The 18,568-nt window shown below is 34.3% G+C and overlaps 1 protein-coding gene across 3 annotated transcripts; it reads left to right on the top strand.

Annotated features, from left to right (window-relative positions):
* Window positions 1–9,245: 9,245 nt before the first annotated feature.
* LOC136203697 (putative receptor-like protein kinase At3g47110) lies at window positions 9,246–16,278 on the top strand. 3 transcript variants are annotated; one of them, XM_065994901.1, is made up of 6 exons: window positions 9,246–9,749; window positions 11,089–11,598; window positions 13,045–13,188; window positions 13,286–13,429; window positions 14,702–15,265; window positions 15,347–16,278. In XM_065994901.1, the coding sequence occupies exons 1-6, from the start codon at window positions 9,266–9,268 to the stop codon at window positions 15,700–15,702; spliced, it is 2,202 nt and encodes a 733-aa protein (XP_065850973.1). In that variant the 5' UTR covers window positions 9,246–9,265; the 3' UTR covers window positions 15,703–16,278. The 3 variants fall into 3 exon arrangements, with proteins under 3 accessions (XP_065850973.1, XP_065850971.1, XP_065850972.1); XM_065994899.1 differs by having other exon boundaries at window positions 13,286–15,265; XM_065994900.1 differs by having other exon boundaries at window positions 11,161–11,598; window positions 13,286–15,265.
* The last annotated feature ends 2,290 nt before the right edge of the window (window positions 16,279–18,568 follow it).

Here is an 18,568-nt window from a genome sequence, read left to right on the forward strand (position 1 = left end):
TTCTAATCCTAAAACAATTTCACACACCACTCAACATCTTTGAGCTTCCGTTTTACAGGAACCAAAATCAGAACACGGAGCCTTATGGGAAATTGAGCAGTGTAACATGAATATTGATGAAGCAGGAAAACTCAGGAAGTTGAAAGTACAAGAGCTTGAGGAATTAAGGAATGAAGCTGTGGTAATTCAGCGTTTAGAGAACGGGAAAGTGCAAAAATTAAATGGTCTCATGCCATTTTATGAGAATATCCCGATTGAAAGTGGTGAAGTTATGAAGATACAAGTTCCTGGAGACTAGCCTGAAGCTCGATTCCGTCTAGCCAAAGACGTTAACTAGCGGCGCTAATGGGAGACAACCCAGTGTTGGTCCTGCCTAGGACCAACATCTGTCATTTATATTCAGCAGTGTTGGTCCTGCCCAGGACCAGCATCTGTCATTTATATTAAGTCTTTGTTTTTATTTATTTATTTATTTATTCAATTCAATTCATATGGAATAACCAATTTTATCATCATCCTCTCCAATTAAGTTGTGGTTCTGGATTCTGATTTGCAGGTGTGTAGGGAAGAAAAGAATGGAGAAATAAGCTTAAAGGAGTGAAATAAGAGAGTTAATTGAATTAATAGGGGCCCAATATGCTGAAGAGAAGTTAAAAAGAGGGTTAAAAACAATTTTTGGTTTTAATTCCTCTCTTTTTACCCTTGTTTTTAATTCCTCTATTTTTACCCTTAATTCCTTTTTTACCTTCACCACTGTATTTCCAAAATCAAAACCCTATCTCCATCTCTTTCAATCGTATTCTTCAAACTGCAGCCACACCAAACCCATCTCTTTCAAATCGCACAACCACCGAAGATCAGCCACCATCGACTCCAGTGCAGACAAACCCAGCACATGAACCACCAAACAAAGGACAGTAAGCATAATCATTTCTTCTCCGTTTATTCATTTTTCTCATGTTTGCTACCCTTTGCCCCTAATTTTTGTGAATTCCTCAGTAAGACAGTGCGAGGAGAAATGTGGGGGAGGGATCTTTGCTATAGAAGTGTTTGACTTGTGATTCCATGATTAATTGGCTGATTGTGATGATTAATTTGTTCTAGCTTCTAATTGTTTTGGAAATTTTGTGTTAGTATATTTGGGATTAAATTTATCTGCTGCTGAAATTTCATTATTTTACTGCTGCAATTTTAGTTTAATTTTATGGAATATGTGCTGAAATGGTGTGGGGGTGTCCACCCTTTGTTTTGTCCCTAGAAAGAACAATGCTAGCTCTCAGTTTGCACTTGGTTGAAACTAGGTTGCCAACTTAGTATTGAAACCTCTAAGTCTTGTTTTGAGTAAAGCTGTCAATTTCAAAAGGCCAGGGTTGCACAATTGTCTTGAGCATGCATATGAACAACTTGATTAATTTCCCATTACATGACAGACGTTTTGAATGAAACAACACCAATTTACCCCAATTTTTGGAAAGTTTTTGGGCCTAAATGCAAGAACAAAAACATTACACTTTGTTCTATTCTTTTTGAGTGTTATCCAATTCTAGTTTGGAATTCTAGAACTTGCCATGTTATGCATTTCGAGACCACACTGATGTATTCAAGCATTAAAAATGATCAGGGCAGTAGGTTTCTTTTCTTAGCCATTTCAAATAAAATTCGAACCCTTAGTCTTGCTCAAGACTAACAAAAATAACAGTACCAGCCATTAGTTAGCCACATTTGAGCCTTTTCCCATTCTTGACACACCTTTGTTCGAGTCCCTTGGCCAGGAACGTTCTAGCCACCAGAGTCTGTACATTCTCTCACTTATTTTTGTGTTTAGCTATTGCTTTAAGCAATCTCCATATTCGAATTAACCACAAGCTCATCAAAGTATGAGGATTTAGCATAAGCCTTTTGCTTATATGTGGTTGTAATTCAAAAGGTGTCTAAATGGACATTAGCTTGAAAAGTGGTAGCTTTCTTATTCTAGTTTGAAGTATTATCTTTAGAAAAAAAAGAAAAAAAAAGAAGCCTCAAAGAAAAAAGAAAAAAAAAGAAAAAAAAACAGAAGCAAAAAAAAAATGTTCTGTTAACTTATTCATTTCAGTATGTATATAGTTGTTTAAGTTTGTCTTAAACATTCATTCTGAATTTTAAGAATTGTGATTCATTTGTAAATAATTGTGTCTTGATTTCCATTTTGGCCATTCTCAGAGTGAATGTACATTTTTATTACTCTCGATTTCCCTTTCTTCCTCAATTCCTATCCAAACCTTAACCCTAGCCTACGTTACACCCTGTTTTAAGTCCCTTTGATTTAGTGTCTTGAATTCATACTAAGTGGTGGAGATTTGATATATTGGCAAGCTTATGGTAATTTCATTCTAGGTTGCGACTTGAGTGATTCCTTGAAGACTAATTATAGCCCAAACACTTGAGTGCAATGAGTGGCTTCCGTGAGGGTGTTGTTGATTTTAATTCATACCTTATGTACATGGTCAAAAGCTCAATTCCTGAGATTCTTCAAGTATTTACATTGTGTGTTTAAACATGAATAATATCTTGGCTTTGAGAATTGATGGCTGATAATCTTTACATTACAAGAGGGGGTCGAGAAAGGTTGGTAAACACGAAATCATAAGAGTAAAGAGCTGATGACATGATCTGATATGCTTGGGGACAAGCATTGGGTAAGTGTGGGGTATTTGATAAGTCTCCAATTCAACGTTCAAATGTCCACTTTAGTGCTAGGTTATTTAATTAATTTGGTGTTATTTTGGGTATTATTGCTTGTTTTGGTTTGATTTGCCTCCACAGGACTCAAATGATTAAAAGGAGCAGAATTGGGCTTAATTGGAGAAACTTTGGACCATAAAGGAATTTGGTGCTGAATTAAAGGAGCTGAAGCGAAATTGGAGTTAGTCTTGCCCAAGACTAAGGACCTCCGAATCTTCTGATGTTCAAATTGACCAGGACCTTTTCCAACTCGAAATAGAAGGCAGAAAATCAGGGATTTGAAATTTGTAAAAGAGGTTGATGATTTGGATAGATATTATTTTGTTACCCAACTTTTAGGAGGGGGGTTTCTCTATAAATAGATGAGAATTTACACCTTGGGGGAGAAGTTCTTTTTAGGTTTTTTTTCTCTTTTTGGTTTTCTTAGCTAGCTTTATTGATTTTTATCATCTTTAATGGCTATCATAGTCGATTTCATGACTATGTGTAGCTAAACACTTTATTCGGTTAAGGGATTAATCAAAGGCGAGCATTATTTTCTATCGTGAGATTGTTACTCTTTAATTTAGAAATCTGAATTTATATGAGCTGTTTGCATGTTTGTTAATCTATAAAATCAGACCATCATTGGAGGTTCAGGTGAAGGTTTGGCCAGACTTTTGCTTTTTCATTCATTGAACAACGTTAGGAAATAGGATTTGTAATCATCTGAATATCTTAACAACGATTAAGCGCATGAACATGTGATTTGGTTTAAATCGGAATCGCTAAGAATTCGGTTAACTTAGATTGGGTCCTTCTAATTCCTAATGCTTTCGACGGATTAAATTCTAAGCGCCAAGCTAGAACTGTCTGATTGAATAGGAGCTTATCTTTAGGCGCTCTAGGATTTGCTTTACAATTAATGAAGGATTAGGTCGGGAATGAATAAGGAACGGCTATAACCAATCCAGATCATGTTAATTGAGATAATGTCTCACCGTCAATGATCGATGGGAAATAATTGTTTGGCCTGCGGAATCTCCCTTAACTGAAATTCCAACATATAATTTTACATTCAATTTCAATTTGATTCTGCAATTTTATTTATTCATTAATCAACAATTTCAATCCCCCCTATTTACTTTTTGTTAATTGCTTGGTTATATTTGTGATTAGATCAGTATTAATCCTTTGGGTACGACCTTTACTTGCTTTTTTACAATTTATTTTCGGCTAAGTGAAGTTATAATTATCTTTGGTGGATTCGACACCCATCAATGGAGCATAGTATAAGGGAAGTAGCGAAGGAAGTTCTAGGGGAATCTAAAGGTCGCATGCCACCGGCTAAGGACACATCTTGGTGGACAGAAGAAGTACGACAAGCAGTAAAGAGTAAGCGATAATCCTATAAAATATTGGGGAAATGTAGGAGTGACGAGAACTACGAAAAATACAAAGAGGCTAAAAAGGAAGTAAAGAAGGTCATACGAGATGCTAGAGCAAAGGTGAATCGGGATCTGTATACAAGATTGGATACGAAAGACGGGGAAAGAGACATATATAGAATTGCTCGGATGAGAGATAAGAAGACGCGAGATCTCAGAAAAGTTAAATGTGTGAAGGATGTGGACCAGAAAGTCCTAGTTGGAGATAAGGATATCAAGGAACGATGGAGGTCCTATTTTGATGACTTATTTAATGGAGATCGCAGACAAGATGTTGGAGATATAAGTATCCATCATGATATGATAAATCATGAATGCCTGCGGAGAATTCAAAAGGGTGAAGTCAAAATGGCATTAAGTAAGATGAAGTTGAAGAAAGCAGTAGGACCGGATGGCATCCCTATTGAGATTTGGAGATGTTTGGGAGAAAGAGGAATCGAATGGTTGACGACGTTCTTCAACAAAATTTGGAGAAACAATAAGATGCCATCAGAATGGAGGAAAAGTATCTTAATCCCTTTGTATAAGAACAAAGGCGATGTCCAAGATTGTGCCAACTATCGGGGAATCAAATTAATGAGTCACACTATGAAACTTTGGGAACGAGTGATCGAACAAAGGCTAAGGAGGACGGTGAAGATCTCGGAAAACCAGTTTGGCTTTATGCCGGGAAGATCAACTATGGAAGCCATCCACCTAATGAGACAATTAATGGAGCACTATCGAAATAAGAAGAAAGACTTGCATATGGTTTTCATTGACTTGGAGAAAGCATATGATAAGGTACCAAGGGAAGTACTTTGGTGGGCCTTGATAAGGAAAGGCATTTCGCGGAAATATATTGACATCATAAAGGACATGTATGAGGGAGCATGCACGAGTGTACGTACTAGTGTTGGGAAGACTGAAGAGTTCCCTATTACGATTGGAGTGCATCAAGGTTCCGCACTAAGCCCATTTCTTTTTGCCATCGTTATGGATGAACTAACAAGTTCACTCCAAGATGGTATACCATGGTGCATGCTGTTTGCAGATGATATTGTGTTGGTTGATGAGACGAAAGAAGGAGTAGAGAGGAAGTTGGAACTATGGAGACAAACTCTAGAATCTAGAGGCTTTAAGTTGAGCCGAAATAAGACAAAATATTTAGAGTGTAAGTTTAGCGGCCATAGGAGTAGGGAGGCAGGGACAATCACCCTAGATGGGAGAGTTGTTCAGGCCTCAGATTGCTTATGGTATTTAGGATCTATTATCCAAACGGATGGAGAAGTAGATGGAGATGTTGCTCATAGGATTAAAGCTGGTTGGTCGAAGTGGAAGAGTGCTACGGGTTTCCTTTGTGACCCCGGCATGCCTAATAGATTGAAGGGAAAATTCTACCGGACGGCAATTAGACCAGCATTGTTATATGGTACGGAGTGTTGGGCAGTGAAACACTGCCACATCCATAAGATGTCGGTGGCGGAGATGCGTATGTTGAGATGGATGTGTGGTCATACGAGAAAGGATCGGGTGAGTAATGAAATAATTAGGACAAAAGTAGGGGTCACATCTATTGAGAATAAAATGAGAGAAAACCGACTAAGGTGGTTTGGCCATGTGAGACGTAGAGCGCTTGATGCGCCGGTTAGGAGAACCGAAGAGTGGCAAAGGGATGTAGTGGTGAGGGGTAGGGGAAGACCTAAGCAAACTTGGAGGAGGGTGATCGAGAGTGATATGAGTTTACTGGGAATTGAGGAAAATATGGTAGTGGATAGGAAGGAGTGGAGGGAGCGAATTTGTGTCGCTGACACGACTTGATTTCACGGTTATATATGATGGTTCATGTTAGCCGACCCCGAATCATTTCGGGACTAAGGCTTTGTTGTTGTTGTTGTTGTTAAGAAAAATAGTATTGTATCATTTTTATTTGAGTAAATCTGACATCAGAGCAGTGAGAAGCCGGACATCCCAACTAGGTCGGCACCTCAGACAAAACACGAACCCAGTGCCTTTATTATTGTTTGGCTCTTTAGTGGAAAATTGCAGGCGTGCCAGATAATTATAGTATTATCAAACTATGGAATGAAATTGAGTGGGATTTCTAACTTCTAAATATCAAACGATTGTAAGAATTAAAGAGATCGAAAATTCCTAAAAGATTCGATTATCAAAACGATACCGACCTTACAGAAAATGATTGAACAACAAATAAAATAAAATTGTACTGGACAAGATGAAATGAACTTGAACTTGAATGGAAATTGAATCTAAGGGAATAACTAAGAATTGTAAAATGCTGAAGTCTAGAGGTAATTTGCTAGAGTTTTTGCTTGGATTTGTTGAGTTGGTTGAGTTGGGCTTGTTTCATCGTGATTCCTTCCTTTTATAGATGTTGGAGGTAACTTCCTGCTTCTTTCCACTAATCCACGTTCTCCACATATTGAGTAACCTCCACTTTGAGTTCCACGATGGATTGATACGTACACTTTCTGATTTTTCCTGCTTTTTAATTGGCTCACAAAAACACGTTAAATTATTAACTGGCACTTGGTTCCCCTATGTTTACCTCAAGTATCCCATGATGTTCACTCTAGGAAGTTGGTTTTCCACGAGGTACACTTGGTTTCCCACGAGGTACACTATATAGGAAGTTGGTTTCCCACGAGGAACACTATATAGGAAGTTGGTTTCTCCTAAGGTACACTAGCTCGTTTCCCCTAAGGTACACTTTTTGAGATGTTTCCTCTGAGGGAAATTGAGGTTCACTCTAGGAAATCCTAAGTGAACAATGTACTAGGAAAATATGAAAAGTTTTCCGAAATGAAAAGTTTCCTAAACAGGCCTTTTAAGAAAAAGTTTCCTAAAATGTTCTTTTAAAAAAAAGTTTCCTAAAAAGAAAAGCTTATCCCATGAAAATAGTAAACCAGGGTATGCATCAGGAAAATTTTATTTTTGGTGCAAACAATTATTAATCAAAAGAATAAAAAAGATTACAAGGAAAGGGAAAATAAAGAATGTTCAAGTGAATCGGTAAACAACACGACCCCAAGAATTACACAAAAGAGCTGAGTAACAAAAATTAGGCACAGAAGTCCACCATTCGCATTGAGAGACCGTTCTACCATAGCTAGCAAGAACATCGACAAGTTGATTCCCCTCCCTATAAATGTGGGAAGCAGTAAACGTCATTGATTGTTGTTTACACTATAATTTAATTTTTTGGCTTTTATATATTTTTAATATATTAATTGACCTAACTTATGTCTAAGTATATTTTTCTAGAGTGAACATTAGAAGAGACTTGAGGTAAATCTAGGGAAATCAGAAGTCATTTCATATTTTAACGTATACTTTTATGAGTCAATTAGAAAGCAGAAAAGTTAGAAAGTGTCAGTATCAATCGATCATGGAAGTTAAAGTGGAGCAGTTACTCAATATGATGGATAACGTGGATTGGTGGAAATAATAAGAAGTTACTCTCAGCACCTATAAAAGACAGAAATCACGATGAAAAACAAAACAACTCAACATACACTCAAGCAAAACTCTAGAAATTTCTTTCTAGACTTTAGCATTTTTACAATTTTTCAAATTCAGTTTTTCCTTTTGAATTAATTTCTCAGTTTGTAAACGTTCAGTTTAATTTCAATCCAAGCACATAATTTCATTTCAATATATTTTATTTTGTTCTGTAAGTATTTCTTAGGCTGGAATCGTTTCGATCATCAAAACCTCAAAAAAATTTAAGTTCTCTTTTACTTCCAACAGTCGTTTGATTTTAGGAGTTCGTAGCGCACTTAATTTTGATGCGGGCATCTATAGGAACCATGCAACAAAGGAAGCCGAGACCGTGATTGGGCAGAGGCAGTGTGGCACACAGAGCCACATACCACACGGCGTGCCACAAATGGAGCGGAGGAGAAAAATACCCAGGAGTAGCCTGGCACGCCGAGTCATTCTTTGCACGACATGCCACTCGACGTGCTAGGCCGCTCATAGTGCGATTGAGGAAAATCTGAACAATCTAGCATCTTACTTGCACGCTGTGTGAGATTTTGTGGCACGACGTGTGGGACCCTTTTGAGTTTCCTTCTTCGCCAAGTTCATCAAGGAGGAGACAGGATCTACCACCAATTATTTACTATTTTACCCTTGAGCTTATTATTATTATTATTATTATTATTATTATTATTATTATGTTATTCTACTTATTTACACCCCTACCCTCTCTATTGTCTTTCCTATTTTATGCCTTGATTAAAATATGTGCTTGTAGCCCTAATAAGACATTTTAGCATTTTTGCTTAATTTAAGGAGGGATATATATCCTCTTTAATTTGTGCGGAAGAACAATTTTGATGAATTAAACATTTAGCCTCCTTTGAGAGCTTGGATTTTTATTCATTTGGGATTACTCATCCTTGAAGTTTATCTTGAGAAGATTGCACTCTTTATTAATTTAAGATTAAAACCGTCACGTCGATTTAAATCCATAACATAATTTAATTTCTCAGTTCGAGAATACTATAATTCTCTGACATGCTCTTATTTTCCAGAAAAAAGCCAAACAGGAGCATTAAAATTGATTTTCTTAGAAACGTTAGAGTTAAATTTGTATAATTTCATAAGTAAATCCATCATTTAAAAAAAAATTAGGATCAAATTTCATGATTAATTTTCTATTCCTCAAACATTTTTTTTTAATATTCCAACTGCGCAAGCTTCATAATTTAATTTTCCAGCCCTACATAATTAATTTACATAGCCCCATTTTTCAAGGATGTTACAATTGCTTTAAAGTCCAGCTAACAGAAAATTCAAAACTTTGTAATTAATGTTTCCCAAACTTAAAATAAATGTCAAATCTAGGTACAAATTGAGTAACATGTTGTAATCAATTAATTAAATACTTTGAATTAGTACATAAAACTACATATTTTTCCACAAGGTGGATGTTTAGTTCTTCAGCATTCAAGTGAGCTCAAGAAATGGGCCATGGGAAATAATCAATGAGTTGACTTGACTTGACTTAAGTGTTTGCACCGATCTACGGGTTAAGAAAGAATGATTATATATTTAGTTGCAAAGCTTTTATTTGATCCCAATTCCTCAAAACCTAAAGCTATTTGTTGATCATGGACAAAATAAAGTATTTCTCAATGATAATCATGTTATATTTCATGTGTTTATTGAAATGTTCAGATGAAATCAAAGCCACGAGTAATATACGTACAGATGAAGATGCATTGCTTGCATTGAAAGCTCATATCACAGATGATCCACAACATCTGTTAGCATCCAATTGGTCTAAAGATACATCAGTTTGCGATTGGATTGGTATTACTTGTGGAACTCGTCATCGCAGAGTTAGAAGCATTCTACTCATGGATATGTCTTTAACAGGGACCATTCCTCCACAAATTGGAAATCTTTCATTCTTAGTCAATTTTTCTTTATCACATAACTCCTTCCATGGCTTTCTTCCTACTGAACTTTCCAATTTACGCCGATTGAAGTGGTTTGGCTTGACAGATAATCTTTTCAGTGGGATTATTCCCTCCTGGATTGGATCTTTCTCCCAACTTCAATATCTTGGTCTCGACGCTAATAATTTTGAAGGTTAATTTCTTCTTTCCCTTTTTCATGTTGCAAAAAAATTCCAATCTTAAACCTAATTTTGGAGTTTTGGTCTTCATGTACAAAACAGTATAATTTTAAACCCAATATTTATTAGATGGTTGAATTTCAAATTTCAAGATTCATTAAAAGAATATTAGCTTTTCTAATGTATAATTTCAAGCATGGATTGTTCTTACTACCTTATAAGTTTTACATATCTTTTATTAATAAAAAAAATTCAATTTTCAAGATTTGAACTAAAAATTTAAGCATGTAGTTAAACATTACCTATTTCATATTAATATATAACAAGTATTAATTTTTTATTGACATGACATTTTTTATTAAATTGTTTATTTGTTACTAATGGACATTGTTATTCTGATGATGCATCAAAAGGGTGATAGTTAATTCCTTTTAATTAGGCTTAATATGCATATTTACATCCTTAAATTTAGAAAGTTTTGTCGTATTCTGAACTTTTAAAATAACATATCTCACGTTTATAGTTGGCTTTTAAAACATATCGCACACCTATAATTGGTTTTAAAAGTCTATCAAACACCTATAGTTGGTTCATGCGGATCTCAAACACACAAAATCGTTGATTTTTCATCTTTAACAGATGAGGCGGCATATAGAACGAACTCACATGCTTTTTTTTATAGTACGCATGCCACGTCAATTGTAAAAAAAGACAAATCAACGATTTTGTATACGAGAGGTCCGGATGAGCCAGATATAGGTGTCATAGGTTTTTAAAGCCAACTATAGATGTGTGATATATTTTAAAACCAACTATAGATGTGTGATGTGTTATCTTAAAAATTCAGGACGTCAATAGGCAAAACGTGCCAATTTTAAAGATGTAGTATGTACTAAGCCGTTTAATTATTTACAATATAAAACACTTGATTTTTTACTACAAAATTTATTACATTTGTTAAATTACAAAAATATAAAAAATAAATCACATGAATTTTTTTATATATATAAATCTTGTATATTTTTCTATGTTTTATTTTGTAATATTTACAATAGTCATCTTGGACTAATTTCATTGAAAGGACAACTGAAATACATTACCAGATTAATACTTTAAAATTAATCATGTAACTCAAAATTTGGGAAAGTATGACATTTATGAAGAAAAATAATATAATGTGAAAGAAGAACATGTTAACATAGTAATAAAAGGAAGATAATTACAACAAATTAAGGAAGATATTCATGTCATTTCTACTAACCATACAATGTTTTTCAATGTGTTACCAATGTTTTTTTTATTTAATATATATTATTATTACTATCATATATTAATTTCCATTGATTGTTATAGGTGGCTTTCCAACATTTGTATGCAATTTATCAAAACTCAATTATCTTTATTTGGAAATGAATAATCTTGAAGGTCAAATTCCAGAAGCAATTGCAAATCTTCAAAACTTGAAATTGTTGTCCTTGAGAAAGAACATGTTTTCAGGAGGTGTACCGATTGGTATCTTCAACATTTCTTCGTTAGAAGAAATTTATATTGGAAACAATTGGTTGTCAGGTTCTATCTCAGCAACCTTCCTAAAGAACATGTCTTCACTTCGAGTATTGAGTTTTGCGGTTAATAATCTAACAGGACATCTTCCACAAAATATGTTTACTCATCTTCCTGCTTTAGAACTGTTGTCTTTTAGTTGGAACTCATTGACTGGTCCGATTCCTTCCACTTTGTTCGCATGCAAGAGGCTACAAATTTTAAGCTTGTCTCTCAACAATTTTAGAGGAGATTTACATAGGGATTTTGGAAATCTCACCATGCTTCAAAAATTATATCTTGGATATAACAATTTCACAGGTACTTATAACATGTCTCCGAATCATTCTGATTTTTATATTTATTTTTGATAATGTTAAGCCGCTGATAACTAAAAAAGTCAATTTTTATATAAAACTCGATTAATAGAGGGTTATTCAATTTATCTGCGTTCGAATTTTCATTTATATATGTGATGTTTGTAAATTTTTTATTTCAATTTGTAAAAAAAAATATAATTCCAAACATAAATAAAATAAGTTGGGTTTTGTTATATGAGTGAATCTCATTTTTATTCATGTATTTGTTTCTGGAAAATTGATAAAACAAAGTGTCGTAATATTTTATAAACATTCCCTTTTCACATGTATCGTTTTCATAAACATTCGTTTTCACACTTTGTATTTTGTTCTCCATTTATATGATTTGAACTTGGAGAAAAGGTTCATTTGGGGTGTCAACCTGGATGCCCGAGAGTCTTGTCTCCTACTCCACTTTTAATTTAAAAAAAAGTTTCATAATATTAAGTATTACTGAAAATGTCATACATTTTTCTATTTGAAAATTTGCACATGAAATTTAGTGAAATTTATATGAAATTTAATTACATTATGTGAAAATCATACCACTCATAAAAAAACGTCAATAAAATAAAACTCATAGAAAAACTTAATGAAACTAACCTGAAACCGTGTGCCCTCTCTAGGAGGCCATTAGATAGGTAGTTGCCAAGGCCCTTCTACTTAAAGGGGAGGGGTGGCTCTAATCTATTTTTTTTTATAAAATCCAAAATTAATTTTCATTATAATACAATTATTATTCAGATCTCGACTGTTAAAACTTATCCCGATGAATAGTTATTATACTATATCTAAATTTAATAGTAATTTATACAAAAACAAACACGGTCTCTTTTTCTTTTTCTTTTTTTTTTTGTTAATACACCCAGTCTCTTTTTCTTTTTTGTGTTAAAAAAAATTCGCTCTCATATAATAGTTGAGAAATAAACATTGAATGTTAAAAAAATACATAAATAGATTGAAAATAAAGACAAAAATGTAATGTTTGGACTGAAAATCAAATTAAAATGGACCAAAAAACCAAACTATGTTTTTTAATTAACACAAATATATATTATTACAGTCTGTATCAAATAGTCACAGTTTCCGATTTTAGGATAGGATAGAGACTCAATTGATGATTTTTGCTTGGTTCAAAGACCTAATTGATGATTTTGATAGTTTAGAATACTAATTGATTTTGAAACTTTAGTTTATAGACCCAAATGGGTATAATGCATCAAATAAACTATCTGATATTGGACTAATAGAATATTTCATGTCTTTCTGGAACAATGTGATAAAGATAGCTTCTTCTTTTTAATTCCACTAGAAAAACAGTGTGAATTTCAATTTCTATCTTAATTAGCATGTATAGTTTGCCCTGATTATTACATGAGCAGATACATTTATTCTTTATTTGGTATAGGAGAAATTTCAAAATCCATTGGCAATCTGATAAAGTTGGAGGTATTAAACATGGCAAGAAATTCCATTAGTGGAAAAATTCCTTCGTCTATTGGAAATATAACACATCTAAGGGATCTTGACTTGTCAGAAAACAACTTGAGAGGTATGTTATTGTAAAATTCTTTCATGTGAAATTTGTATCCACCTATATATGATATCAAAAATCATTTCATTTTTTATTGATTTATAAATTGTGGCAGGTAACATTCCATTTGAAGTGGGTAATTTTGCTTACATAAAGTACATGTTTTTTGGAGTGAACAATCTTGATGGAGTAATTCCTAGAAGTATTTGTAATGTTTCAACATTGACGGCATTTGGAGTGGATGATAATCATCTGTCCGGTAGTCTTCCTCCAAACTTTGGTCTCCATCTTTCTAATCTTGAGAAAATTTATATTGGACGAAATAAGTTTCATGGTCTTATTCCCATATCTCTCTATAATGCCTCTAAACTCATTGATATAGGCATGTCTCAAAATATGTTTATTGGTTCTCTTGACGCTTTTGGTAATTTAAGGAACCTTCAACGACTCTCTTTGGATGACAATCAACTTAGTAGTCAGTCTCTTTCTTTATTCTCATCAATGAACAATTGCAAAAATTTAGCATCTTTATATCTGGGAGATAATCCATTAAATGCTACTCTGCCAAATTCTATAGGAAATTTATCTTCTTCCCTTGAATATCTCCACATTGATAGTTGCGGACTAAGAGGCACCATTCCCCAAGATATTGGCAACTTGAGCAACTTGATCTCATTGAATCTAGGAGATAACAATTTAAAAGGATTCATTCCTAAGACAATTATAAAAATGAGGAAGCTTCAAGCATTATATCTTTACTCAAATAGAATCCAAGGGTCCATACCTTCTCAATTATGTGGTTTACAGACATTAAGTGAGATGTATTTTTTGGAAAATGAGCTCTCTGGAAATATTCCTTCTTGTTTGGGTAATCTCACTTCTCTTAGAAATATTTATTTGGAATCCAACAAACTTAATTCTACTATTCCGTCAACCTTATGGAGGCTTAAAGATGTCCTTGAACTCAACCTATCATCAAATTCCTTAAGCGGTGATCTTTCAATAGATATTGGCAATTTGAGAGCCATTACATTACTTGATTTGTCTGGAAATCAAATCTCAGGTAGTATCTCACCCACCTTTGGAGGCCTCCAATCTCTAAAGAGTCTCTCTTTATCTAATAATAGATTGAGAGGTTCCATTCCTGAATCATTTGGTGATGCGATAAGCTTGGAATTCATGGATATATCATTCAATAATCTCTCAGGCGAACTGCCAAAGTCCCTGGAGAAATTAAAATTTCTCAAGGATTTTAATGTGTCATTCAATGAATTACAAGGAGAAATTCCTAATGGAGGGCCATTTATGAACTTATCAGCCCAATCATTCCTAGGAAATAAAGCACTTTGTGGGGCACCTAAATTCCAAGTCAATCCGTGTAGAACTAGCAATCAGAACCATTCAAAGAAAACCAAGATAACACTGGTTGCAATTGTATTAACAGTTTTGGCACTTGGAATTGTTATTGTCATCCTAATTTGGTATTGGAAAAGGAAAACAAGATTGTTGACTCATCAATTGAATTTTCCAGCTTTACCAATATGGCAAAGAATTTCTATTCATGAGCTTCAACAAGCAACAAATAAATTTGATGAGTTGAACTTGCTTGGCAGAGGGACTTTTGGTTCGGTATATAGAGGGAATCTTTCAAATGGCTTGTCCGTTGCAGTTAAGGTTTTCAATTTGGAAGCAGAAGGAGCATTCAAGAGTTTTGATGTGGAGTGTGAAGTAGTACGTGGGATTCGACATAGAAACCTTGTGAAAATAATCACCAGTTGTTGTACAAGTGAATTTAAAGCTTTAGTCATGGAGTTTATGCCTAATTGGAGCTTGGAAAAGTGGTTGTATTCTCACAACTACTTTTTAGACATTTTTCAAAGATTGAATATAATGATTGATGTTGCATCAGCAGTTGAATATATTCATTATGGTTCTACGAATCCTATTATTCATTGTGATTTGAAGCCCAGTAATATCCTTTTAGATGAGGATATGGTTGCTCATGTAACTGATTTTGGCATAGCAAAACTCATCGGAGAAGATCAATCTTTCATACAAACTATAACTCTTGCAACTGTTGGATACATGGCACCAGGTGATGTTTCATTTTCTGCATATATATTATAGTTGAAATAGTAATTTCTTTTGCAAAGCTAATTAAAAAAAATTGATGCAGAGTATGGATCAGAAGGACTGGTTTCTATAAAGGGTGATATATACAGTTTTGGCATTCTATTGATCGAATCTTTCACAAGAAAAAGGCCTACAGATGAGATGTTTAATGAAGATATGAGTATGAAGCAATGGGTTAAAGATTCACTACCTTTTGGAGTCCCTCAGCTTGTTGATCCCAATTTGCTTAGGGTCAGTGAACGACACTATTTGGCTAAGCTAAATTGCACAACTTCGATTATGAACTTAGCTTTGAAGTGTTGTGCAGATGTATCTGCCGAGAGGATTAGTAGCAAAGATGTGCTAAGTTCTCTCAACAAGATCAAAGTTAAGCTTTTCAATGATATTCAACAGGCTTAATTGATTAGGGTGCCAAAGTTGTAGTTAATTTTGCTTTATTCTACCAAATTGTCATTAGTTAATATTAATTATTATCTAACTCTGTTGACAGAGTTTTTGTAATCTGCATTTCTTGGTTCATTATTTCAGTTCTTAACAAAAATAACAATTCGTAGAAGTAGCTTTTAAATATAATCCTTAAGCCTACTCCAAAATATCCTACTGCAACCACAACTGCTACAAGATGAATTTGTTATGAATGATCTTACTATTATATTTTTAGCCCACTGTACTTGTCTAAAAAACAGTCAAATGCCCCATGTACTTATTAGCCCATTGAATTTTCTTTAAATGGTTTTTATTAGCTTTTTCAACTTTTTTAAAATGGACACATTTCAACTTTTCCAAAAACCTCCCCTTACTCTGCCACATGGATTTTAGGAGATTAACAGACTACTTTAAATAAGTTCACGGGTTAAATTGAACATTTTAAAAATATAGAAAGGTTAGACAAGTACACAGGCTAGGAATGTATTAAACCATAATTCTACATTATTACTTTTTTGGAGTATGCTTTTAATGGGAATTGTTATGTGATTTTAACATGTAATCTATAATCTTAGATAACATTCTATTAATACCTGCAATTTATGTGTTAGATTACATTTCATCAAATTTTCAATGCATTTAGCTTCTTGGAGATGCAGTTTTATATGTTGTAAACATGTACTTTCTTTTGGTTATGTAAAATGATTAAAATTGTCTAAAACTTGAAGAAATTTTATGAGATTGGGATAATGGAAGATACCAGTTGAATTTAATAGTATAACATGTTAGAACCCCGAAACTTCTATTCAATTAGTGAATAGATCATAAAAATGACGGATAAATAATTTATTAGTTGTTTCCTTTTGACCTAACATAGTGTTTAGTCCATCTATTTTGAAAAACATATTAATTATAAGGTTTCTATTATTTGTCACTATTAACAATGTGGTCTTTCTGTCTATTTTTTTAGATTTTTAACCGTTATATGATCATTTTATATCGTAGTATTGCTGTCCAGAAAGTTAAAATATGTTCAGTTAAAAATTTAAAAAAAATAGACAAAAAGGCCAAAGGGTTAATATTAACAAAAGAGAGTATGTTACGTAAAACGGTGGGGACTAATAAATTATTTACCATTTCTTTTATAACAACTAAGGTATTCAAGTAAGATCAATTATTTAGTCATACATTATCGAAAATTAGGAAAAAATTGGTTTGACTGATATTTAACTGTCACTTCAGACCTCTAAATATCAATTACGTCTAAGATATTTAGTGCATTTCTAATAAAATTACAAAAACGACACAAAATGCTGAAAACTAAATCTACTACATACAAGTTGATCACACTTTTTTTTTATCAAACTATCTAAAATATTTATTGTGTTATTAATATAGTTACAAAAAAAATACACGAAACTGTTTCAACTTATCGACAAACTTGTTTCGAATATCCGATCTGACAGTTAAATGAGAGTCAAACCAAATAGAAGAATTTGTTAATTTTTTAATCTCGGCAAACCAGCAGCGTCGAGAAAGCGAGAGCGGAGCAGTGAGAACCAGGGCGATGGCCCCGTGTTAAGGTCCCAGGCTAATTTTCCCATGTTGTATCTATCCAAATCCTTTATAGCGAGCCCCCCCCCAAGTCATTGGCTTCACACAAACATTCCAAGGAACAGCCACCCGTTTCCTCTCAAACACATTACCAGTCCAAATGAAATTTCGAATATGCAATTTCAAACGCTCAACAGGCTCTGCGGCCACCTGTAAACCGAAAAGGAATGAGTTAGGGAGACAGTAATTACTGAATTCACCAGGGCAAGTCTCCCGGCCATCGATAAAGAAGTGCCTTTCCATCTGGCGAATTTTGTGGATATTTTATCGCAGACAGCCTCAAGAAAAATCTGTTTTGGCATCCCCGGAACAATAGAACACCAAGATAGACAAACGACACACTACCAATCCGGATACCCATAATACCAATTAGTCGAGCCCTTCTCGCAGCTGTGATTGAGTCCCCAAAATAGGATTCGAACTTCCTCCAGTTCACGAGTTGCCTAGAGACCAACCCATAAGGCGTGAAAATTGAGTTCAGAGCTTCTGCGTTGGAATTTGATGCCCTGCAGAAAACAATTACATCATCCGCGCAGAGCAAGTGAAAAGGGAACAATCGAGAGCGAGAATAATTCATTGGAGAGAGAAGTCCATCTGATACAGCTTTAGAAAGTAGTCTGCTTAAGTAATCCTCAACAATTCCGAATAAAATTGGGGAAAGGGGACCCTATCTAACACCTTTAGAACAGGCGAAGTAACCTTTTATCCCGTGCGGAGTTAGAATAGAAAGCCTTGCCGAAGAGAACATGTTTAGCAGATAGTCTCTGAATTTTAAAGAGAACCCAAACGAATCCAGCACATGCAATAAGCTTATAACAGAAATTACTCATCGCAATTGGTTTGTAATGATCAATACAAACTACCCCTCAACCTTGGGAATCAAAGCCATAATGCTAGAATTCAGACCCGTAGTAACCGTTTCATTATCAAAGAACCACGGAACCATATTACAGATATCAGCTCCCACAATCCCCCAACAAGATTGAAAGAATTGCCCCCCCCCGAATCCATCCGGGCCAGGGGCGCTAGAAGAATCCATTCCCATAACCGTTTGGTGGATTTCAATAACATCCGCTCTACGAAGAAGAGCCTCATTTTCCTCATTCGTAACAATAAAGGGGATAATATTTGAAATCCCCGGGAGATCCATCGGACCTAAGGTATTAAAGAAAACATTCTCGAAGTAAGAGACCACATGGGATGAGATTACATCCGGATTTGATGT

The sequence above is a fragment of the Euphorbia lathyris genome, chromosome 8 (assembly GCF_963576675.1).
Source record: "Euphorbia lathyris chromosome 8, ddEupLath1.1, whole genome shotgun sequence".
NCBI lineage: Eukaryota > Viridiplantae > Streptophyta > Magnoliopsida > Malpighiales > Euphorbiaceae > Euphorbia > Euphorbia lathyris.

Excerpts from the sequence above, each read along its gene's own strand:
- LOC136203697 (XM_065994899.1), top strand. The coding sequence starts at position 9,266 with ATGGACAAAATAAAGTATTTCTCAATGATAATCATGTTATATTTCATG. Across the intron at positions 9,750-11,088 it reads CGACGCTAATAATTTTGAAG|GTGGCTTTCCAACATTTGTA; the intron begins GTTAATTTCTTC and ends TGATTGTTATAG. Across the intron at positions 15,266-15,346 it reads TGTTGGATACATGGCACCAG|AGTATGGATCAGAAGGACTG; the intron begins GTGATGTTTCAT and ends AAATTGATGCAG.